At 47.3% G+C, this 24169-nt stretch overlaps 1 protein-coding gene across 1 annotated transcript in view; it reads right to left on the bottom strand.

Annotated features, from left to right (window-relative positions):
* TGM1 (transglutaminase 1) overlaps window positions 1-24169 on the bottom strand; it is a 55796-nt gene that overhangs the window by 27910 nt on the left and 3717 nt on the right. The window contains exons 2-3 of the mRNA XM_083580860.1: window positions 12362-12577; window positions 8395-8586 (exon numbers count right to left, since the gene is read on the bottom strand). Of these exons, the coding sequence (XP_083436986.1) occupies window positions 8395-8586; window positions 12362-12572 (403 nt within the window). The 5' untranslated portion in view covers window positions 12573-12577. The remainder of the gene's footprint in view (window positions 1-8394; window positions 8587-12361; window positions 12578-24169) is intronic.

Genomic DNA, 24169 nt, shown 5'->3' with positions numbered 1-24169 from the left:
GACCCGGAAATTACAACTAATCCAGAATGTGGCTGCTAGACTGGGGACTGGGAGTGGCTGCCGAGACCACATAACACCGATCCTGAAAGACCTACATTGGCTCCCAGTACAGTGGTACCTCGGGTTAAGTACTTAATTCGTTCTGGAGGTCCGTTCTTAACCTGAAACTGTTCTTAACCTGAAGCACCAATTTAGCTAATGAGGACGCCTGCTGCAGCAGCGCCGCCAGAGCACGATTTCTGTTCTCATCCTGAAGCAAAATTCTTAACCAGAGGTAATATTTCTGGGTTAGTGGAGTCTGTAACCTGCAGCGTATGTAACCCCAGGTACCACTGTATGTTTCCGAGCACAATTCAAAGTGTTGGTGCTGACCTTGAAAGCCCTAAATGGCCCTGTATACCTGAAGGAGCGTTTCCACCCCCATCGTTCTGCCTGGACACTGAGGTCCAGCTCCGAGGGCCTTCTGGCGGTTCCCTCCCTGCGAGAAGCGAGGTTAGAGGGAACCAGGCAGAGGGCCTTCTTGGTGGTGGCACCCGCCCTGTGGAACGCCCTTCTATCAGATGTCAAAGAAATAAACAACTATCTGGGTTTTAGAAGACATCTGAAGGCAAGCCCTGTTTAGGGAAGTTTTTAACGATTGATGTTTTATTGTGTTTTTAATCTTTTGTTGGAAGCCACACAGAGTGGCTGGGGAAACCCGGCCAGATGGACGGGGTGTAAATAATAAATTATCATTACAGTGGTACCTCGGGTTACAGACGCTTCAGGTTACAGACTCCGCTAACCCAGAAATAGTACCTCGGGTTAAGAACTTTGCTTCAGGATGAGAACAGAAATCGTGTGGCGGCAGCAGGAGGCCCCATTAGCTAAAGTGCTACCTCAGGTTAAGAACAGTCTCAGGTTAAGAACGGACCTCCGGAACGAATTAAGTTCTTAACCAGCGGTACCACTGTATCATTATCATCATATCATTATCATTATATCACCTCCCCTCCAACCATGATGAAAGATGGCTGCTATCATTAGTTCCGCCGTGGAGACTCCATGGAGAGCTGCAGTCTACCTGCTTGGGCCAAGAGAGCAGGAGAGAGCCAGTGCCTTCACACATCCCCTTGCTCCTAGCAGGCCTTCCTGGAGGGATGTGGTGGACACACTACGAAAGGCACGACGACGGATGGACCTTTCGGTCCAGCAGCAGACCACATCCTCTTGACGCACAAATCCTGCCAGGGATCGGGGTGGGGCAACCCGTTTGCCAGCAACACCGCCAAGGAGATCTGAGCTGGCGAACACCCGGCAGGTTTCTGATACCATCAGTGGCTGCTGCCGTCCCATTTTAGGCCTCCTGAATGAGAGGCTCTGGAATTTGAGGGATTCCCCCCTCCAATGGCTCGGAAGCTCCCTTTAATTCCAGATGTGCAAAACAGCTGCATGAAAAGCAGCTCTGGAGTGCCTCTAGATTCTCAGCAGTTTGCAGGACGGATCAAAGCACCTACTGGGAACGTTGGGCTTGCGCAAGTCATTATCATTTCCTAATTATGAACTGCCTCCTTCCTGACGCCAACACATCTTCTCCCAGCCTCTCACTCGGACAAGGGATGTTGACAACAACATGGATTCTCAATCCACTCCCAACACAACTTAATGTATGAATGAACCAATAATAATAATAATAATAATAATAATAATAATAATAATAATAATAATAATATTTAGTTATACCCCACCCTCCCCAGCCAAAACCGGGCTCAGAGCGGCTAACATCAAATGTATAACACATTAACATAAAATCAGGCAATCAATTAAAATGCATCCTAAAATACTGCTTTTATGGCCAGAAACCAAGTTTGATGCGTGCATGGAGGACTGCTCCATTCCCAGACAAAGGGTGCTCCCAGACTGTCACTATTTTGGGGCTCCATCGCGCACCGCCGGTGGCGCAACGAACCCGCTCCCCTGCAAAATGGGGTGCTTTTTTTTTTTGTAATAAGGAAAACGAGGCAGAAAGTGTGACACTGACGCCATCAAACCTCCAACCTCCCCACAAACGAATCGGGGTGGAAGGATGCTTCCATAAATGGCAAACGTCATCTCCTCTCCCTGCAAGCAAATCAGATTGAACGGTCAAGGAAATGGGCTGTCCGGAAGCAGCCTCAAATAAGGGTTGGTAAGGATCTGTGTGATTAGCCAGGCAGAGAATAAAGGATTCTGCTGGGTCTCGTTTCCTCCAGCCAAATAATTATGTGGGCACCAAATTGGGCCGTTTGGGCAGGAGCAGCTGTTCCCATCAATTGTCCTTGCAGCATAGAGCAGCTTTGTGGTTTCCCTTTGATGTTGATGGTCCCTGGAACCAATGCCCTCAATTATCTTATTAAACGCATCCTGTCCAATGCTTGATTTCTTCAAAAAGAGCACACCGCCTTTTGATCTGCCGATCGCCCTCCATCGCCAACACCAATTCCTAGGGATGTATGAAGCTGTCAAATACAGTGGTACCTCAGGTTACATACACTTCAGGTTACAAACTCCTCTAACCCAGAAATAGTGCTTCAGATTAAGAACTTTGCTTCAGGATAAGAACAGAAATCGTGCTCTGGCGGCGCGGCAGCAGCAGGAGGCCCCATTAGCTAAAGTGCTGCTTCAGGTTAAGAACAGTTTCAGGTTTAGAACGGACCTCCGGAACGAATTAAGTACTTAACCCGAGGTACCACTGTATCATCAGCTCAGACAATCTATTCTACCAGTAACTGGGACCCTCCGGGGTCTTTGGGTTGAGAAGTCTCTCCAGCAGTGAGAGAACTCTGCATTTGCTCAGAGGTCCCTTTCACCGACTCCCTCTTCCTGCCTTCCAGGCTGCAGCGGTGACACCATAAACTAAATCTCAGATCTGCCTGCAAAACAGAGCCACTCCGTGTTTCACCATCAATAGGAAGGGACAGAGGAATCTTTCCTCGTGCAGTGAGAACCCCAGCCCATCTAATTCAGAGATGCCTGCACTGACTGGCAGCACCACTCTGAGGTTTCAGGCAAGGCCTACCTGGAAATGCCTAGAATTGAATCTGGGACTGTCTGCATGCAAAGTAGAAGCTCTCCCACTGATCCAAAAGCCGACCCTCTCTCCAATCCAGAGGCAGACAATGTAATTCCCTTCAGGTCTTGCCAGTCTGCAACCCACATTGTTGTTGTTTAGTCCTTTAGTCATGTCCTACTCTTCTTGACCTCCTGGACCAGAGCACGCCAGGCACTCCTCTCTTCCACTGCCTTCCGCAGTTTGGTCAAACTCATGTTCGTAGCTTTGAGAACACTGTCCCACCATCTCGTCCTCTGTCGTCCCCTTCTCCTTGTGCCCTCCATCTTTCCCAACATCAGGGTCTCTTCCAGGGAGTCTTCTTTTCTCATGAGGTGGCCAAAGTCTTGGAGTCTCAGCTTCAGGATCTGTCCTTCCAGTGAGCACTCAGGGCTGATTTCCTTCAGAATGGAGAGGTTTGATCTTCCTGCAGTCCATGGGACTCTCAAGAGTCTCCTCCATCACCATAATTCAAAAGCACCCATTCTTCTTTATGGTCCAGCTCTCACTTCCATACATCACGATTGGGAAAACCACAGCTTTAACTATACGGACCTTTGTTGGCAAGGTGATGTCTCTGCTTTTTAAGATGTTGTCTAGGTTTGCCATCGCCTTTCTCCCAAGGAGCAGGCGTCTTTTAATTTCATGACTGCTGTCACCATCCGCAGTGATCATGGAGCTCAAGAAAGTAAAATCTCTCACTGCCTCCATTTCTTCCCCTTCTGTTTGCGAGGAGGTGATGGGACCAGCAACTTACATTATCTCCAAGCAATGGCCGAGGGAATCACAGAGCTGGAAGAGACCTAGAGTCATCTAGTCCATCCCCTGCAATGCAGGAATCTCAGCTAAAGCATCCATAACAGATTCCGCTTAAAAACCTCCAAGGAAGGAGAATTCACCACCTCCCGAGGAAATCCGTTCCCCTGTCAAACAGCTCTTAACTGCCAGAAATTTCTTCCTGATGTTGAGTCGGAATCTCCTTTCTTGTCACTTGAAGCCATGGGTTCGAGTCCTGCCCTCCAGAGCAGGAAAGAAAAAAAAACACCAAGCTTGCTCCATCTTCCATGTGACAGCCCCTGAGAAGATGACTATCGTATCTCCTCTTTTTCAGGCTAAACATCCCCAACTCCATCAACCGGACCTTATAAGGCTTGTTTTCCCAGACCCTCAATTGTCTCGGTCGCTTTCCTCTGCACACGTTCCAGCTTGCCAATATCCTTGTTAAAACTGTGGCACCCAGAATCAGACACAGTTTTCCAGGCGGGGGCCTGACCAACTCAGAATAGAGGGGTAGTCCGTGGCCGTAGCCAATGGAAGCCCCCCTCCCATTGGCGACCCTTTCTTTGCCCCCTGGGAACTGAGCATGGGGTTGAGGAATAATAATAATAATAATAATAATAATAATAATAATATATTTATACCCCACCCTCCCCAGCCAAGACCAGGCTCAGGGCGGCTAACACCAAATACAAAACAATTGATTGAAATACAGCTTAAAAACAAGATTAACTTACAACATTAAAATGCAGCCTCATTTCAGCAGAAACTCAAAAACTTTTTGGGGGACGAAAACGTCAAGTCTTCACCAAGGCTAACTATCCAGACCAGTCCTACGTGGGCCAGAAAAAAGCCAGGGAAGTCCCCAAGTAGGAACTCTCTTACATCACGTCTCACTATTTGACCATCCAGCCCAGTACCATCTCCTCTGACAGAGGCCAAATCCACACCAAACCCTCCAACCTCATTTCATAGACTCAGAGAACTGTGGGGTTCGAAGGGCTCCCCATCTAGTCCTGCAGGAGTGTCAGCTAAAGAATCCCGGACAGATCACTACCCAACCTCTGCTTTTAAGAAAAAGGACATGGTTTTCCCCAAATGATTCCTGAGAACTGCTGTTTGTTCCGGGTGCTGGGACTCGTAGCTTTGCGACAGGTAAACTGCAGTTCCCAGGATTCCTTGGCGGGGGAGCTTTGTGCTTTAAAGGTATGGTGCGGTCATTGGCCCATAGCTTGGTCAATGGAACACGAGGCTCTTTAGGGTCTTGGGTTCAAGCCCCACGTCGGGTAAAAAATTCCTGCCTTGAAGGGGTTGAACTAAAATGATCCCTCCCAACTCTTTGATTCTATCTGACCTGGGTTTCCGATCACCAGCTACCTTTAAAGCCCTAAACGGCCTCAGCCCAGTATACCTGAAGGAGCGTCTCCACCCCCATTGTTCAGGCCAGACTCTGAGGTCCAGCTCCGAGGGCCTTCTGGCGGTTCCCTCACTGCAAGGAGTGAGGTTACAGGGAACCAGCCTTCTCGGTGGTGGCGCCCGCCCTGTGGAATGCCCTCCCATCAGATGTCAAGGAAATAAGCAACTATCTGACTTTTAGAAGGCATCTGAAGGCAGCCCTGTTTAGGGAAGTTTGAATGTTTGATGTTTTATCGTGTTTTTAATACAGTGGTACCTCGGGTTACATACACTTCAGGTTACAGACTCTGCTAACCCAGAAATAGTACCTCAGGTTAAGAACTTTGCTTCAGGGTGAGAACAGAAATCAGGCGGCGGCAGCAACAGCAGCAGCGGGAGGCCCCATTAGCTAAAGTGGTGCTTCAGGTTAAGAACAGTTTCAGGTTAAGAACGGACCTCCGGAACAAATTAAGTACGTAACCAGAGGTACCACTGTATTCTGCTGGGAGCTGCCGAGAGTGGGGAAACCCAGCCAGATGGGTGGAGTATAAATAAATTATTATTATTATTATTATTATTATTATTATTAGTTCCGCAGTTGTACCTGGAGATGTCAGGAATCGAACCCAGGACTTCTGCATGCAGAGCAAGTGCTTGACCTCTGCAAACCACCTCTTACGTCTTTTCAAAAATGTGCCTCTCCTAAAATGCCACGTCTGCCCTCTCTGAGGGCAGGGGGCCGTATTGTGATTCTGGGTGGGCCGTTCGAAGGAGCACGTTCCCCTCCCAGCAGATGCTGTGGAATGCAGAAGGCCCCCGAACCCAAGAAATTACAGAGGCGGCCGGCCTTGCAAGCTAATCAGAGGGTGGGATGTTTTCTGTTTTTTAATCTCAGGCAAGGAGGAACAGAATGGCGGTGTTGGGGTGGGGGGAAACGAATGCTTAATTATGGGAACGGCTGGGCCGGAAGCCAAGAAAACAGGCTGCCTGCCAGCCCATCCCCACTACCAAACCCTGCGCTCCCAAGCGAAGTTTAGCAACGCGTCCCGGGACGCTGAGAGCCACATTCCTCGCCCACTTGAGCAGATAAGGAACACAGACCAGTTCGCCCACTAAACGGGGAACGTCCTCTGGGAGCGAAAGCTCTTGGCTGCAGAGCCCCAGTGCAACTGTGCTGCTAAGGGGAGGGCAGGCAGAAATCCAAGAGGGCAGGCTGAGAACCAAGCTTCACCCGGTGAATTTCTGCCTGCGGCTCGGCTGACAAGTACGTGGCCATAGGGAACACTGCAGCCGTGGCCTCAGTGAGATTTGTGGGATGCTGAGATGCATCTCAACCCTGTCCTGGTTACTTTCTGACCAAGAAATGTTTGGTGTGGGTGAGAATGGGAAGGAGAGGGAAAGGCACTTTGCACATGCTCAGAAGCAACCTCGCTTCACTTAGGGCAGCTAAGCAAAGCCCTGCTGAGCGTTTTGGCTCATCTCTGAACCTTGGGATCGCAGCAAAACAGAACAGTAGAGGGTCATCGAGTTTGACCCCGTCCCTGCCCTGCGAGAAGAAGAAGAAGAAGAGTTTGGATTTGATATCCCGCTTTATCACTACCCGCAGGAGTCTCAAAGCGGCTAACATTCTCCTTTCCCTTCCTCCCCCACAACAAACACTCTGTGAGGTGAGTGGGGCTGAGAGACTTCAGAGAAGAGTGACTAGCCCAAGGTCACCCAGCAGCCGCATGTGGAGGAGCGGGGAATCGAACCCGGTTCCCCAGATTACGAGACTACCGCTCTTAACCACTACACCATACTTTAGAATCACAGGAACCTGGGCTGTGTGAAGTCATCGTTGATATCTGTCTTGAGAGGCAATGGAGTGCACCTCCAAGGGTGGAGTCAAACCACTGGAGAATCACAGCACCTGCTGCGGCTGCAGACCCAGAACTCCTAGCTGCTGCCTCCTGCATTGTTTTTGTTGAGGTAGCAGCACCAAAGTGACCCCCTCATGGTGCAAGCCTGGGACCCCACTCTGGAGACCCCACTCCTGAGCTTTTTGAGGCTATTTGTGTTAGGCATAAAACATAAACATCATGATTTGCACCAGGGGGAACTTACATTCTCTGATCGGAATATTATTTGCGCAAAGAGGCGTACAAGCTCCTGTATAAAATACGCACCAGGGTAGGCCTGCTAGAATTTAAGGTTACCAGATTTTTTTCAATGAATCTGGGGAAACTTTTCAACTTCAGTTGATTTTGTATGGGGACTGATTTGTAAATCCGGGGACGTCTGGCAACCTTATGCTAGATCAACCCTTCTTGCTTCATACATTCAGACACATGCCTCTGGAAAGCCCATCATCGGGGAACGAAAACAACAGCCCGCTCACCCGTCCTCGCTTCCTAAGAAGGAGGGGTCCATTTAGACACCTCCCTTGTGCATTTTCAAACTTCCCTAAGCTAGGCATCAACCCTAAACAGTGGTCCCTTGGTACTCAAGCAACTTGGAACCCAAACACTGCAAACCCGGAAGTAAGTGTTGGGTTTGCGAACATTTTTCGGAAGCCGGACGTGCTCCGTTTTGAGTGCCACGCTTCCATTTTGAGACTTATGATGAGGTCTGTCTGTTTTTGCTATTTATCTTGCGTTTTTGTGGCTTTTTTGTTTTGCTCTTGTGACTGTGCGCAACCCAGTTCAGCTACTGACGGATTGGTTGTGTGACTACAGCACATTGTTTATTGCTTTCATTTTATGGATCAATGGTCTCGTTAGATAGTAAAATTCATGTTAAATTGCTGTTTTAAGGGGTTGCTTTGAAGAGTCTGGAACGGATGAATCCGTTTTGCATTACTTTCTGTGGGAAAGCGCGCCTTGGTTTTGGAACGCTTTGGTTTTGAAACAGACTTCCGGAACGGATTAAGTTTGAGAACCAAGGTAGCACTGTACAATATGGCAATGGATTCCGCAACTGGGAGAAAAAGGAGAGTTACTTGAACAACACCGAGGTGTGCTGAAGAACATCGGGCGGCTATTTGTGGCCTGCTTCCGTCTCGCCTAGTTCCTCCAAACTCAGCAGCTCTGTTTAAAAGTAGCGAAGGCCCCCGCCCTAGTCCCCCGCCCCCCCCGTGACTGACAGCCAGATATCCCGCCATCTCTCGGCACGCTCACCGATGAGGAACTCGAGGCAGATGCGGTGCTCCTCGGGGTCGTATGGCTGGCGGAACTGGAGCTTCATGTCAAAGGGCTGGCCGCGGCGGAGGATGAGATTCTCGTACTCGAACTCGTTTGTGTGGTGGGCCCGGCGGTTGCTGCTGGATCGGCCGCTCATCAGGTCCACGCCACTGACCACCAGCATGCCCTCTGGTCAAGGGAGGAAGGAAAAGATGTCAAAGAGAAGAACTACCACCAGACTTTTAGAAGACATCCGAAGGCAGCCCTGTTTAGGGAAGCTTTTAATGTTTGATGTGTTATTGTATTTTAATATTTTGTTGGAAGCCGCCCAGAGTGGCTGGGGAAGCCCAGCCAGATGGGTGGGGTATAAATAATAAATTATTGTTATTGTTATTGCTACAGCTAGTCCAACCTCCTGCAATGCAGAAATCTCCGCCTAAAAAAATCCCTGACATTCAGGGCCGGATTTAGGTTTGACAAGGCCCTAAGCTACTGAAGGTAATGGGGCCCTTTATATGTCCAGCTGTCCTTTGTCAACAACAAATTGTCACTGTTTTTTGCGTTGAATATAAGCTATATGCTAATGTATCGACCTAATAGGTATCTAAAGCCATTTGCCCATGTTGCCATGCAACCAGTCCGCGCAGAATGTAGGCACCCTCTATATAGAAATGAGCAAACCAGTGATATTTTAGGGAGCAGGCTAGCAGGCGGGGCCCGTGACTTACATCATAGGAGCCTACACAACACAAAACACTATTGCTGATGTAGGTTTTATTTCAGGCATAGGCAAACTCGGCCCTCCAGATGTTTTGGGACTACAACTCCCATCATCCCTAGCTAACAGGACCAGCAGGGATGATGGGAATTGTAGTCCCAAAACTTCTGCAGGGCAGAGTTTGCCTATGCCTGTTTTCTTTTATTTGTTTTATATCTTATATTTTGGAAATGTACATCCAGGTTTTTTCCCCCCTTTAATTTTTATGGGGGTCCCCCAAGAGAGTGGGGCCCTAAGCTATAGCTTGTTTGGCTTATACATAAATCCGGCACTGCTAACATTAACCAAGAGAATACACGCATCAAATAATACAAATAATGCGGGCAATTTTGTTGAAGCATGGCATCCTTTTATGAAACACTTTACTGGGAATGCTAAAGAATGGCAGCTACTGAAATCACAGATTGGACTTGGGCAAACTTAACTAGATTAACGGTTAAAATCGTTAGTGGAGTATCACTTGTAGTTTAAGGTTGAATTCTGGACATAACGGAAGAGGTAAAGGGTTCGGATGATCACAAAAGATGTGGGAGGAAATGATTAATAATAGGACCCACAAAGGGGAGGATGGAAGGAGATTCCTTGGAATCTTGTGTTTATGATTGACGTTTGATATATCTCTGTAAAAATTTAAGTTGAGAAACCAAATAAATACATTTTAAAAAATAACAATAATAGATTGATCCGTCCTGGAGTGGAGAGAATTGGTGTTTTGTTTCTGTACCTTTCTCTCTCTTTTGTAATTTATATATTGGAAATCAATAAGAATACATTTATTAACAAGACAGAATCTCTGACAGATGGCCACCCCACCTCTGCCAGTGAAATTGAGTCCCCCACCTCAGCTGGAGGGAACTGAAGTTCCAGCTGAAGTTCAATATCTTTCTTAAATTGTGGCGCCCAGAACCAGACACAATATTCCAGGTGGGGTCCAGCCAAGGCAGAACAGAACAGGTCTATGACTTCCCTGATCTGGTGCAGCACAGAATTGTGTTAGCTTTTTCTGCTGCCGCATCACACCGTTGACCGATGTCAACATCTCGCCTGGCGAGACTCCTTCGTTGGAAACAGGGAGGCCCTGGAAACATATGGAAGGAGTACAGCAGAAACCCATCGAAGGGGACAGAATTTATTCCGATGCATTGCCAACAATTCTGCTAAAGGATCGCCAGTGGATTTCTCCATTCAGGGAAGAGAGAAGGGTTCTTAAAATATTGGCAATAAGGTTCACATGTCAAAACAGTATCAGTCATGTGCATAACGCCTTATTTATTGTTTTATTGTTGTTAGCCGCTCTGAGCCCGGCTTCAGCTGGGGAGGGCAGGATATAAATAAAATTTTATTACAGAAGACAAGAGGGGAGATCTCTTTCCCCAGCACTTACACCAGCCTGGTGCCATCCAGATGTTCTGGCCTATAACTCCCGTGATGGTACCATCCAGATGTTCTGGGCCACACCTCCCATGATGGCACCGTCCAGATGTTCTGGGCTATAACTCCCATCATGGGAGTTGTAGTCTAGAACACCTGGATGGCGCTGGGCTGCTGAAGGCTGCTTTAGTCAGATGAACTTCTATTTTTGTAAGCACATGTGTTTTAAAGCCTCTCTCTCAAAGCTGAATTTCAAAATCAACACCTCACTACAAATTCCAGTTTCAAAACTTCGAGAGGAGCCTAAAATCTGTGCAGCTGCACCAGAGTGCAGAAGGAGAGGGGAGAGACTTCATCAGACAAGGCCTTCTTCCACTTGCCTCTAGTCCCTGCTTCTCAATTTGGATTGTATTATTTTATGCTCTGTGGCTTGCCGTTGTCTTACTGATGACTGTAGTTTAGAAATTATTTATTGTAACTGTTAAGAGTGGATTTCGGTTTAATTTTTATATGCTGATATTATTCTTCTATGCTATTCTAATGATTGTTGAACGCTAATTTATTTGATGTAGGTTGCTTATTTTAAAGTTACGTTTCATTATCACATTTTTGTCTTGCGTTAGATTGTTATAAGGTGGACATTCTTTGTTTCTTCAGCTTGTAAACCACTTTGGGTATTGTAAGATAGAAGGACGGTATACAAATTAAAAGGGATGATGATGAGCAAGATTTAAACATGTCTGCACACTCGGATATTAATAGGCAAGATGTTAAATTGTTTTTACATGCAACAACAGCAGCAAGAGTATTGTTAGCCCAGAAACGGAAACAAGAAGAAATCCCGACGAAAGAAGAATGGCAGACAAAATTAATGGACTACGCAGAATTAGATAAAATGACAGGAAGGATTCAAAACCTGAGGGACCAGAGATTCGCGGAAGATTGGAAGAAATATACGAACTATTTGAAGAGCAACTGTAATCAACAAATTACGCTAGTAGGACTACAAGAAGTTTTGTAAGGGAAAACATATGAAACGTTGCAAAGTACAGAAAGGATAGAGATATTAGTTATGAGGTTTAAATGTAATAGTGGAAGTAAGAAATGTAATTGGAAGACTGGAGAAATACCAACTAAAGAACAATGGCAAGAGAAGTTGATGAATTATGCAGAACTGGCAAAAATGACAGAAAGACTAAGAGAAAAAGACAGCAGAGACTTTGAAAAAGATTGGGAACCATTCATATTATATTTGTAGAAACAAAGAAAGGCAATAGACTTGATGGTAGGATTTAAATAAACATCCACATTATTAGCACCAGAAAATGTTTGGAAGATAGTGAAATAGGATGATGTATTTAATTTTATTTTTATGTTTTGAAGGTTTGATGTTGTGTTATTCATAACTTTCTCTGTTGAACGATAGCAAAGCGGGTGAAAATAGAAACAAACCACAAACGCAAGTTGGGGGAAGTTTTGGAGGGGAGGGAGGGAGAAATATATAGTAAATGTTAAGAATTTGAGATGCATGTAGTGAACGAAAATGAAAAATGAATAAAAATCTTTTTTTTAAAAAAATGTATATTAAGTGAATAGATTGGAACATTTTCAGATGTGATTGATGGAAGTAAAAATAAATGGTATAAGATATGAAAGTATGTTGAATTACTGTTGAAAACGATATGTTGAAAAATTAATAAAATATTATATTTAAAAAATAAATAAACACGTCTGCACACTGTGCACATTCTTTTGATTTCACCCCGGCTCTCTCGCCTGGCAAGTGTCTCGCAGATCCTCGCCCAAGCATCTCACCTCGGATAACGGGCTCTCGCCGTGCTCCTGGGACCTCCCCGGGCGAGGGACCCCAGTCGTCGTCCCCCTGGCCCGAGCAGCAGGCGCAGCATTTGTGGAACCAATTCCTCTTCTTCCTCCTGGGCCCGGTCTCCGGCTGGTTGGGCTGCCGCACGCGGTAACTGACATTGGTCCATCGCCCGGCATCCCCGCGAGTGTCTGCCACCGGCATCTTGTCTGCAGAGAAGGAAGAGAAGAAAAGATGAATGCAACGCCGTTTCCCAGCACTAGGGGCACTGTAGCTCCGGGGGGCAGAATTTTGAATCTATACTACAGTGGTAGGACGCGGGTGGCGCTGTGGGTTAAACCACAGAGCCTAGGGCTTGCCGATCAGAAGGTCGGCGGTTCGAATCCCCACGACGGGGTGAGCTCCCGTTGCTCAGCCCCTGCTCCTGCCAACGTAGCAGTTCGAAAGCACACCAGTGCAAGTAGATAAATAGGTACTGCTCCAGCGGGAAGGTAAACGGTGTTTCCGTGCGCTGTTCTGGTTCGCCAGATGCGGCTTAGTCATGCTGGCCACATGACCCGGAAGCTGTACGCCGGCTCCCTCGGCCAGTAAAGCGAGATGAGCGCCGCAACCCCAGAGTCGTCCGCGACTGGACCTAATGGTCAGGGGTCCCTTTACCTTTTTTTACGACAGTGGTACCTCGGGTTAAGTACTTAATTCGTTCCGTAGGTCCGTTCTTAACCTGAAACTGTTCTTAACCTGAAGTACCACTTTAGCTAATGGGGCCTCCTGCTGCCGCCGCGCCACCAGAGCACGATTTCTTTTCTTATCCTGGAGCAAAGTTCTTAACCCGAGGTACTATTTCTGGGTTAGCGAAGTCTGTAATCTGAAGTGTATATAACCTGAAGCGTATGTAACCCAAGGTACCACTGTACTCAACTGCTTTTATTCACTCCAGACACAGCTTTTTAGCAGCAGAAAACCCTATTTCTCCCCAGTTGGGAGACTGGCAACGGTGTGGGAAGCAAGCAATGGGCATTCTGTGGAGTTATCACATCCATAGCTGACTACTAGGCCCCAGGATAGAGGCTGGCACAGCGACTGGAACAGTAACCCAGTATCTCCTTCAGCGATGGTGGGTCTTCCTTGCTATCTGATAGCACCTTGGCCGAGGCAGGACTTATTCTACAGAACCGCCATGTCAGCCGGGGGGTGGGGTGGGGGACTCACAGCTTCCCACCAGATTTTCCCTTCCAAAACTAGAAAGGCATGCCAGAGCTCACGATCCGAGTTCTCTTGGCAAATCTTTTTTATTGATTTTCAATTTTTTTTTTACAAATTGGTCACTAATGAAAACAAATCAAATCAAAACAAAATTAACATTTTTCCAAATCGGAACAAATTTAACATTCCCCCCCCCCCAAATCTGACTTCCCGCATGCCCTCCAAGATGGTTCCCCATCATATTCCCCAATTAATTCTAGTTTATCTTCAAACCTTACAGAACATCGCAATATCCATCCATCAATTCCTGGACGCATATTGAATTAACATTTCCCGTTTCGACACGTGAGGTCCCTTTATCAGATGGTCAACCAAATCGTTAATTAATATTAATTAACAGAGAATAAAACTTCCTCCCATCTGCAGAAGAAACATAGCAGTCTTTTTGCGATTTTGGAATCAGAGTTCCCCTTTGCTCCACCTGCAAAGACTCCCTCCCAGCTTAGACAACTCAGAAGTCCTGGCTTTCAAACTTCTAAGGCTCAGCCTGGGGGGAAAAAATTGGTTCTCATACCTTGGACGGAAGGCATGGAATTCCAGAATTCAACAGGGGGTGTTTCCCCCAACTTGCCACACCGCCTGTTGAATGTGGGACTGCCACACCTCTGTCAAGAGCACAGGCACCGTGCCAGAAACAAAAGGTGGCAACCACCCCAGGCTGCCACCAGCCGAAACCACAAAGCCTGGCTTTCCTCCTGGCAGCCAGGGAAACGAATTGGTACACAAATAAATCGAGTGAGAGTATGACTCTACTCTAAAGCCTCTTCCATCATCAAGCCCGGCTTCTTTCTACATTCTTATCCAGGGCTGGGACGCTGCTAAACACCAGCTCTGCCATTCATTTTTAAGCCACCTTTGTCACTTCCTGTGGGTGTTCTCCCCAGCCTCTGAAAACCTAGGATTATATGGCCAGAAGATGCTGCCCAGGTGAGAGTCATTTGAAGGGCCAAGCCCTTCTTTAAAGCGATATTCCCCTCTGCGTCCCAATCTGCTCTCTCTGCTTTATTTCACAGCTTTCCCTTGCACGGCGATTGATCTCCAACCCAGGTGGATAAAAAAAAATCGAAGATTTCGTTTAATTATTTTTTTTAACAAATTGGATTTTTTTCTTTAAATTGGTTTTTTAAAATAAAATGCTTTTGGATGAAAAATCTTTCTATTTTTTAAAAATAATATATATATATATTAATTTCCATTTTATAGTATTTAAATACAACCTTATTCTTAACTTTACTTCTTGCTCTTATGAGCTAATCAACTTCCCTCCCTTCCGTCTCATGGTTTTCATAATTTATATCTATAATCATAGCATATTCCACATGATCCCAAATTTTAAATAGATATAAAAAAGTAAAACTCATTAACATTACAAGTCTTGTTAATTCAACTCTGCTAGTGTAGTTCTGTGTTTACAATTATCCTTCAAATCTTGTACAAATTTACTCCAGTCTTTTTGGAAAGCTTGATCACTCTGGTTTCAGAATTTCCTAGTCAGCTTTGCCAGTTCTGCATATTCCATCATCTTCATCTGCCACTCTTCTAAAGATAGTTTTCTATTTAAGTTACATTATAGTCCAAAGGCTATTCATCAGGAAATAAGGATTTGTTTCAAGTTTTTCATGTTTGCTAAAACTTAAGGTTGTTTCTTTTTTAAAAAATCGTTTAACCACATCAGTTAACCAACATGAATACATATGCTATAATGTTATTGTTTTAGTTAAATAAATCGTTTAAACTGTTACTAAGGAAATGATTGTTTTTCTCCTTCCAAGAAGGTGCAGCAGAAAAGTTGTCCAACTATAAACAGCTAACTTATTAAACCTCACAATAATTTCATAATGATTGGTCGATGCATTTCTAAGAGTATAACCAAATCTGTAATTTTTGAGGTAACTGTAAAAACTACTCTGAAAATGTATTATTCCGAAAAGGAAACCTTCACCTGGTTGTAAATATTAAGGTGATACCAGCAAGAATGAGTCTTTCTGTAAAAATATCTGTGATTTAAATCAAGTCTTACTGACTAGTGATTTAAATCGATTTGATTTAAATCAAATCCACCCTGTCTCCGACTGTCATCCTTGACCACTGACCACTGGCTGGTGGGAGCCAGGCCACACTCTGGCCATACGTTTAAAAGCGCCTCCCCAAAATTACAATTCCCAGAGTGGACGACCAGTCAACCCCTCGTCACGGGAGATGGCAAAACTGACGGCACTGAAAGAATATACAAATTTGAAATATTTCTAAGAAGACTGGAAACCTTTCCTAGTCTATATTAAAAGTTAATTCCCATGCGTGAAGGCCACAACGGGGTTTGAAGTGCAAGAAAATAGAAGATATTAAGAAACATGCTAAAGAGGAGGAAATTAGAACCTTAAAATACAATTGTATGTAATTTGGGTTATGAAAAACGATGTTGGGTGAGTGGGAAGTGACTAGTTTGGTTGAATTGGAATATAACTGCTGAGTAACAAATGTATTCCATATGGGGAAAAAAGAATAAAATATAATTATTTTTAAAATTCCTCTTCACAGGGAGCACTGGGAATTGTAGTTTTGCGAGGGGGGTCTCCTGACAACTTTCGGCGCCCTTAACAAACGACAGCTCCCATAATTCTTTGAGGGAAGCCATGGCTGTTTAAAGCGGAGTCACAGTGCTCTAAATGTATGGCTTGTCTGTGACACTGGAGTCCATTGACACTGGAGATACACCGGTTCAAGCACAAAGTTTGCCAACCTGGTGCCCTCCTGGTTTTTGGGGGGGTGCTGCTGATGGGACTTGTAGTGCAAAGCACTGGATTGGCAAAATTGGCGGCCCTCTAAGCCATCTCTAGCCTCATTCCAATCTGCAAAAAACAACAACAGTTCCTGTCTCAGAGGACTCTGGAATCCAAGACCACGGTCTCCCTGTTCGATCTAAACCTGTTTTTTGGAAACTGGGTGCTTCCCCAGATGTTCTCAACTGCAACTCCCATCAGCTCCAGCCAGCAGGGATGCAGCTGCAAACATCTGGATAGGGACTAGGCTAGGCAAGGCCACCTTAAACGTTCTGGGGTGAGGGTACTGGAAAGACAGACGTTCTCTTTCGACCAAGACCAGTCCCCGGACAGCCCTTGTGGCCATTCCTGGGGGTTGCTATAGATCATGGGTAGGCAAACGAAGGCCCGGGGGCCAAATCCGGCCCAATCGCCTTCTCAATCCAGCCTGCGGACGGTCTGGGAATCAGCGTGTTTTTACTTGTGTGCTTTTATTTAAAATGCATCTCTGGGTTATTTGTGGGGCCTGCCTGGTGTTTTACATGAGTAGAATGTGTGCTTTTATTTAAAATGCATCTCTGGGTTATTTCTGGGGCATAGGAATCGGTTCATTTTTTTCCCTTCCCAAAATATAGTCCGGCCCCTCACAAGGTCTCAGGGACAGTGGACCGGCCCTCTGCTCAAAAAGTTTGCTGACCCCTGCTATAGACTAAAACAGGGGTCGGCAAGGCTTACCTTGCCTGGGCCGGTTCACTGCCACGGAGCCCCCTCTGTGGGACGGATTCTGGCGTCTGCACAGTGCGCGGGGACTCACCAAGTGGGCAGCTCAGTTTGGGGGCAGCTCGTGAGCCGGTAAAATGACCCCCGTGGGTTGCTTGTGGCCCATGGGCCGTAGGTTGCTGACCCCTGGACAAAAATATCTGGAGGGCACCAGATTGGAGAAGGCAGGATCCTGGCTTTATGAATCCCTGGCTATAATGCTCACAGGCTGTGGACACAGTGTACATTTAAAGCAGACAACGTCCCTCTAAAGAACCTTGGGAACTGTAGTTTATCTGCCACAGAGCTACAGTTCCCAGCAAACCACGGTTACCAGAATTATTTGGAGGAAGCAAGTGGCTTTGAAGGTGCTATGTCACTGAGCTATGACCCTCTCTCCTTCCTCCACCTCCTTTCTAAGAATGTGTCTAGGGGGAAACCCGAAATCTTGGCTGTGCTGACCCAGACCCTCCCCGCAATGAAAGCCAGACACCCTGGAATTTCCCTCCTTGAAATCTAGTGCCCAACCTCTTAATCCCTGGGGGTTTTGTTTTGTTTTCCAGGCTCCCTTCCCCTTTTCGCAGGCAAATGTTTCCTGACTCAGCGGTGCTGTCTGGTGACTTTGGACATGAGGGCCCCATCTCTGGATGTGGAAATCCGAGGGTCAAAGATAGGGCTGGGCGGGCGCCCCAGAACATACCGGGCGACCTCTGCCCATCTGCCCTCTGCTCTAGCTGACATCACTCCAGATGTGGACAGATGTTTCAAAGGAGGAAGGGAGAGACGTCAGGAGTTGGCAGAAGGTCCTTGCGGACTTTGGGAAGAGGCTGCAGCAAAGTGGAAGGGCGAAAGGTCCCTGTTGAAATCCCCGTTATCTCCAGGAAGGGCCTGTCTGAAATACTGCTCCCAAGAATAATAGCTTAGGGGGAAAGGTGGGCGATAAACCTCACAGGAACAACAAGAACAGTTCTGAGTTGGGTGGGTCAACATCCAGAGGACCAGATAGCCGGGGCTGGTGACATGCCTCTGCCTGAGGGCGTGGGATGCTGCTGCCTGTCCGAGCACGCTATGCTTAGATAAGTCGGGCCATTGATCCACTCTGTCCTGTGCTGTCTACACAGACTGGTAGCAGCTCTCTACGGTTTCGGACAAGGTTTCTTTTGCAAGCCTTTTGTGGAGATGCCACCTGCGCAACACACGCCTTGCTTTTTATTGTCGCAAGCTGATCCTGCAACGGGTGCTGCTTTTACAAACCCACTCCTGCAGCGAGACTCCTTACGGGGTCCTCACTGCGAGATCACATTCACCCGGTGCTATACCAGCTGCACTGACTCCCGGTGGAGTACAGGATCAGGTTTAAGGTGCTGGTTTTAACCTTCAAAGCCCTATACGGCCTAGGACCCTCGTACCTACGGGACCGCCTCTCCTGGTATGTCCCACAGAGGAACTTACGGTCTTCAAACAAAAACACCCTGAAGGTCCCAGGCCACAGAGAGGTTAGGCTGGCCTCAACCAGAGCCAGGGCCTTTTTGGCTGTGGCTCCGATCTGGTGCAACGCTCTGTCACAAGAGACTAGGGCCCTGCGGGACTTGACATCTTTCCGCAGGGCCTGCAAGACAGAGCTGTTCCACCAGGTCTTTGGTCAGGGCACAGCCTGACTCCCTCCTTTGGCAGTCTTCACAGAACTTTAGCCTAATGGTTGCCATCAATTTGAGTTGAATTAATTTTATAATGAAATGATTTTAGAATGTTGTACTATTTTATTGTTGTTAGCCGCCCTGAGCCCGGCTTCAGCTGGGGAGGGCGGGATATAAATAAAATTCATTATTATTATTATTCTTTTGCACCCAGCGATCATGGATTTGTAGAGCTGGAAGGGACCCCAAGGCTCATCTAGTCCAACCCCCCCCGCCAATGCAGGAATCTTTTGCCCATCGCAGGACTTGAATCCGCAACCCTGAGATTAAGAGTCTCTTGCTCTACCGGTGCGGGTCTGCCTTTCGCCACAGCTTTTTGACGCTGCGTTGACCATCCTTTTCCGAAAACTATCAACACATGGAAAGGTCAAGACTCGGGTCTGGGTGGAATATTCATGCCCCCCGAAATGGACTTTATTTGTTCGTTTTAGATCTTTCTGCTCTTCCGCGCTGCCTTCAGAACACCTTGCACAACCCCAGCGAAAAGCTAAAAATGATAAACCTGTTGACAATTAAAACCGCAGTTGGCTGTTAACATAATGAGGCATCGTAAAACCTGCTGCTCAAGCGGCGTTAAAAAAGCAATATCCATAATGATTAAGCAAACAGCTTTACTTGCTTTGGAAAGTGTAAACACAGTAGACTGTTCCTGACGCCCAAATGACAACAGAGACGGCACTAAGGAAACATTCCAACCTTTCCCTTATAGGCGCGTGTTAGTGAAACTCATAGCTGGGGTGCCACCACAAAGAAGGCCCCGCATCTGGGAGCCACCCACTTCCAAAGGTGGAAGCTCCTTTCCAGTGCTTTCCAGAGGTGGAAGCACCGGATGTCTGGGGGCTCACCTCCATCAACAGGCAGGTTCCTAAGAGAAATACAGCGTCCCCCAACCTGGCGCCCTCCAGATGGGAGTTGTGCTCCCTCTGGAGGTTGCACCATTTGGGGCAAGGCTAGATCAAGGATGCCTCGCTCAAAACCAGCACGATGAGCCTCGGAGCAAGGGAGAAGGTGCCCCAGGTCCTTTAAGCACGGCACACACGGGAATTTACATCTTTATCCTTGTTTGTTTCTATAGAGCCATCATCAGTTTTGCCTCGCACAACAGTAGCTTGCCCCAAGGAGCTTACAATCTGCTGGAACAAGCCAAAGGCCTAAAGAGTGGGTCGCCTAGATGCCTCTGGGAAGCCCGGCAGCAGGACGGTGAGAGCAATAACCTGTTATTTCTGCTGCTCCATGGTCAACGGCTAGTATTCAGAACCCTGTGTCCTCCGATCTGGGATAGCTGTCTTGGGTGGTAGCCTTATTTTCCATATGATGGGGCCAAATATTTCTCAAACGACGCCGTAGGCAGCATGGAACTTGGGGCAATGGGAATGGATGGGGGAGGCTCAGAATTAATATACTGAGTGTCTGGAGTCTGGACAGGCCAAAGGCCCATCAAGTCCAGCATCTCAACTGGTTCCAGTGGCGTAGCGTGGGTTGTCAGCACCCGGGGCAAGGCAAGTAATTTGCGCCCCCTAACCCGTGGATTTGCACCCCCTAACCCGTGGATTTGCCCTAACCCCAGATGTTGCGCCCGGTGCGGCCGGCCCCCCCTGCACCCCCCACGCTACGCCACTAACTGGTTCTTGACTGAAATAAATAAATACGTATCCAGCATTCTGTCCTCGCAGCAGCCAGCCAGATCCCCATTCCTGAACGCTCTCTCTCTCTCTCTCTCTAAGGCCAATCTTCTTTTCAAGCCCATCTGAGTGAGTGGCCATCACTGCGTCCAGTGGCAGTGAGTTCCGCAGCTCAACTGCTCTCCGGGCGAAGAAAGACTTTGCTTTGTGAGGCCCGAATCTCCCAACATTCAGCTCCATTGGATGTCTGCGAGTTTCGGCGTTGTGGGGAACAGCTTTTCTCCGTTCTCCGTCATAATTTTTATGCACCTTTCTCATTCCCTCCTGTCGCTCAGTTGCCCAGTTGCACAAATACAAGATGGGTGACACCTGGCTTGAGAGCAGTACATGTGAAAAGGATCTAGGAGTCTTGGTTGACCACAAACTTGACATGAGCCAACAGTGTGACGCGGCAGCTAAAAAAGCCAATGCAATTCTGGGCTGCATCAATAGGAGTATAGCATCTAGATCAAGGGAAGTAATAGTGCCACTGTATTCTGCTCTGGTCAGACCTCACCTGGAGTACTGTGTCCAGTTCTGGGCACCACAGTTCAAGAAGGACATTGACAAACTGGAACGTGTCCAGAGGAGGGCAACCAAAATGGTCAAAGGCCTGGAAACAATGCCTTATGAGGAACGGCTAAGGGAGCTGGGCATGTTTAGCCTGGAGAAGAGGAGGTTAAGGGGTGATATGATGGCCATGTTCAAATATATAAAAGGATGTCACATAGAGGAGGGAGAAAGGTTGTTTTCTGCTGCTCCAGAGAAGCAGATACGGAGCAATGGATCCAAACTACAAGAAAGAAGATTCCACCTAAACATTAGGAAGAACTTCCTGACAGTAAGAGCTGTTCGACAGTGGAATTTGCTGCCAAGGAGTGTGGTGGAGTCTCCTTCTTTGGAGGTCTTTAAGCAGAGGCTTGACAGCCATATGTCAGGAGTGCTCTGATGGTGTTTGCTGCTTGGCAGGGGGTTGGACTCGATGGCCCTTGTGGTCTCTTCCAACTCTATGATTCTATGATTCTATGATTCTTTTTCTCTAAACCTCCACTCAGCCGGCTGGGAACGCCGCTATCTTTAAGAGCTTGTTCCCATGACCACCAAGTAGCATGCTTGGAATACCTCTGCCTTGCACACATCCTGCCCAGGCCACTTTGGGTAACACCGCAACGTCCTGGGCCGAAAGTTTCCTATGCCAACCCGAGAGCTAACAAACACTTTGTGGCAGCCTTGATGAACGTCGGCAGGGAAGAAATAGGAACATCCTTATCTACAAAGACGCATTTCGCAAGATATTAATTCAGGGACTCCCTGGGGTGCTGGGCTGGACTCTGGTTTCAAGCACCTGGGAGTTGTTGTGGCAACCAAGTGCCCAACTGTGTCTGTGCCCTTCCTCGGAGGTTTTTAAGCATGGATGCTTTAGCTGAGATTCCTGCGTTGCTGGGGGTGGACTAGATGAACCTAGGGGTCCTTCCAGCTATGACTTAGGGGTGCATCAAGATTGAAGTCCATTTAGCAGCAGCCCAGTGTTTGTGTTTTCTTTTTATGGGGTTTCCCAGCCCCCTCACATTTAGTGTACCGTATTTTTTGCTCTATAAGACGCACCGCACCACAAGACGCACCTAGTATTGGGAGGAGGAAAACAAGAAAAAAAATATTCTGAATCTCAGAAGCCAGAACAGCAAGAGGGATCACTGCACAGTGAAAGCAGCAATCCCTCTTGCTGTTCTGGCTTCTGGGATAGCTGCGCAGCCTGCATTCGCTCCATAAGACGCACACACATTTCCCCTTACTTTTTAGGAGGGAAAAAGTGAGTCTTATAGAGCAAAAAATACGGTAATTGCTTTTAGGCTAGCCGTCTTGCTTATCTATTATGTAGGGTGATTCCTTGCCAACCCATCCAGGTTGTCCTGTGTCTCTCACTTTGTGTTGTTTAACAAACCAATGGGGTTGCGCGGACCTAGCGTGCGGTGGGTGGGGGATTAGTGGGATTAGGATCAGATTTGGGTTAAAGAGTGGGGGATAGGTTATAGAGAGTATCCTATATGTAGTCATATAGGTGTTTGTTAGGGGTATTTTGGGCCATCTGGCGTTTAGCCGGTTGGTCCTGGGTCTCAGCGGGCGTGGATGGCCTTGTTCAGGGCCAAGCCACCCTCCCTGTCATTTGCCATAGGGGGTGGTCAGCGAGATGATGTTAAGCGTCTTTGTGACGCCAATGTTGGGTATAGGGTTCATAAGCAGTAATGCCAGTGTTATTAGCAACATGTTATTAGCAATATGTTGGGGTGGGTGTTGGTACGCTCTGGTGCCACCATTGTGCTGATTGGGTATCAGATTTTAGCCTGTTTGTGGGTTGTTGGGTTGTGGGGGATATGTTTTGAAGTCATCTGTTTTTTTTATATAAATATTTATTAGATTTTCCAATTTTATATAAACACAAAAAGAAAAAGAAAAAGAAAAATATTAAAAACAGATCAATTTCAATAACAATCTTTCAAAATCATATTTCTTTGACTTCCTCATACCTCCCCTTCTTGTTTTCTAGTTCAACCTGATAATTCAGCAAATCCTAATCTCTTAACATTCCTTTTAAAATAAACCTTATTTTCATTCCACTTTTTTTTAAATAATAATTTAAACAATCTTAATCCCCATTATCTTTATGTTTTGAAGTCATCTGGACTGGCGTTGGGGTGGGGATCTCTGTGGAGATGCAGGGCTGGGGGGGTGCGGATGGTGCTGGCTATATTTATGGCCTAGGGTGAGGGGGGAGGGAGGGGGAATCACCAGTCCTTCAGTTTGAGGTGTTTTCTCACCCCAGTGTTTGTCTTCTTCAACAAGGCCTGTCGCTCAGTGGCTGGGCATCTGCTTTGAATGCAGAAGACCCCAGGTTTCAGTCCAGGTGAGGCTGGCAGTTTCCCCTCTCTGCAGTCCTGCAGTGCTTCTGCCAGCCAGAACAGGCAGCCCTGACCTTGATGAATCCGTTTAGTTATAAGGCAGCTTCCCGATGTTCCCACCAAGCCCATGAGTCTTAAGGGGTGGGGAGGAGGGCTGCTGCAGGTTGGGTTTCCCCTGCACGGGAAAAGCACTCTGCCCATGCTCAGGGGCCCTCTTGCCACGCTGGGCGAGATTCAGATAAATTAATTTCCTCTCTCATCCGGGTGGCTGAACAGGTGGACGTCCTCAGGGCCTGGAATGCAGGAAGGAGCTGAGGCGCGGCTGAGGCCAGGGACTTGCGTGTGCGTTGGGAGGACTGGAGCTTTGGGAATATCCCTTCCCAGGAAAAAGTTGCTCATCTCCCAGGGTGCCCCACCCACCTGCTGGCCAGGTAGCCAATGGGGACGGCCTCCGTGGAGCTAATGATGGTGCCAAGGTGTGCGAATGGTGAGGTTTGCCGGTTCAGCTGGATGGAGCAGGTGAAACCGAGTTTCTGGTTGGGCCATTAACTGTAATGAAGCAACAGCTAAACAAGCCCCGGGGCCAAATCTGGGAACCCAGGAGTCCCGGCTTGCAATCCTTTTCCCAACAGCAGGTGGAGGTTCGTAAAGAACTCCAGGGTCCTCGATCCAGGCTTGCCATATTCCCCCAATCTCTCGCAAGGCCTTCAAACAATGACACGACAGGCAGAAGTCCAACAGGTGTAGCTGGGGAGAAAAAAATCT

Source organism: Podarcis filfolensis (genome assembly GCF_964270895.1).
Source record: "Podarcis filfolensis genome assembly, chromosome: 13".
NCBI lineage: Eukaryota > Metazoa > Chordata > Lepidosauria > Squamata > Lacertidae > Podarcis > Podarcis filfolensis.
The sequence above is the reverse complement of the archived record's forward strand: the minus strand, read 5'-3'. Positions and strand labels throughout refer to the sequence as shown.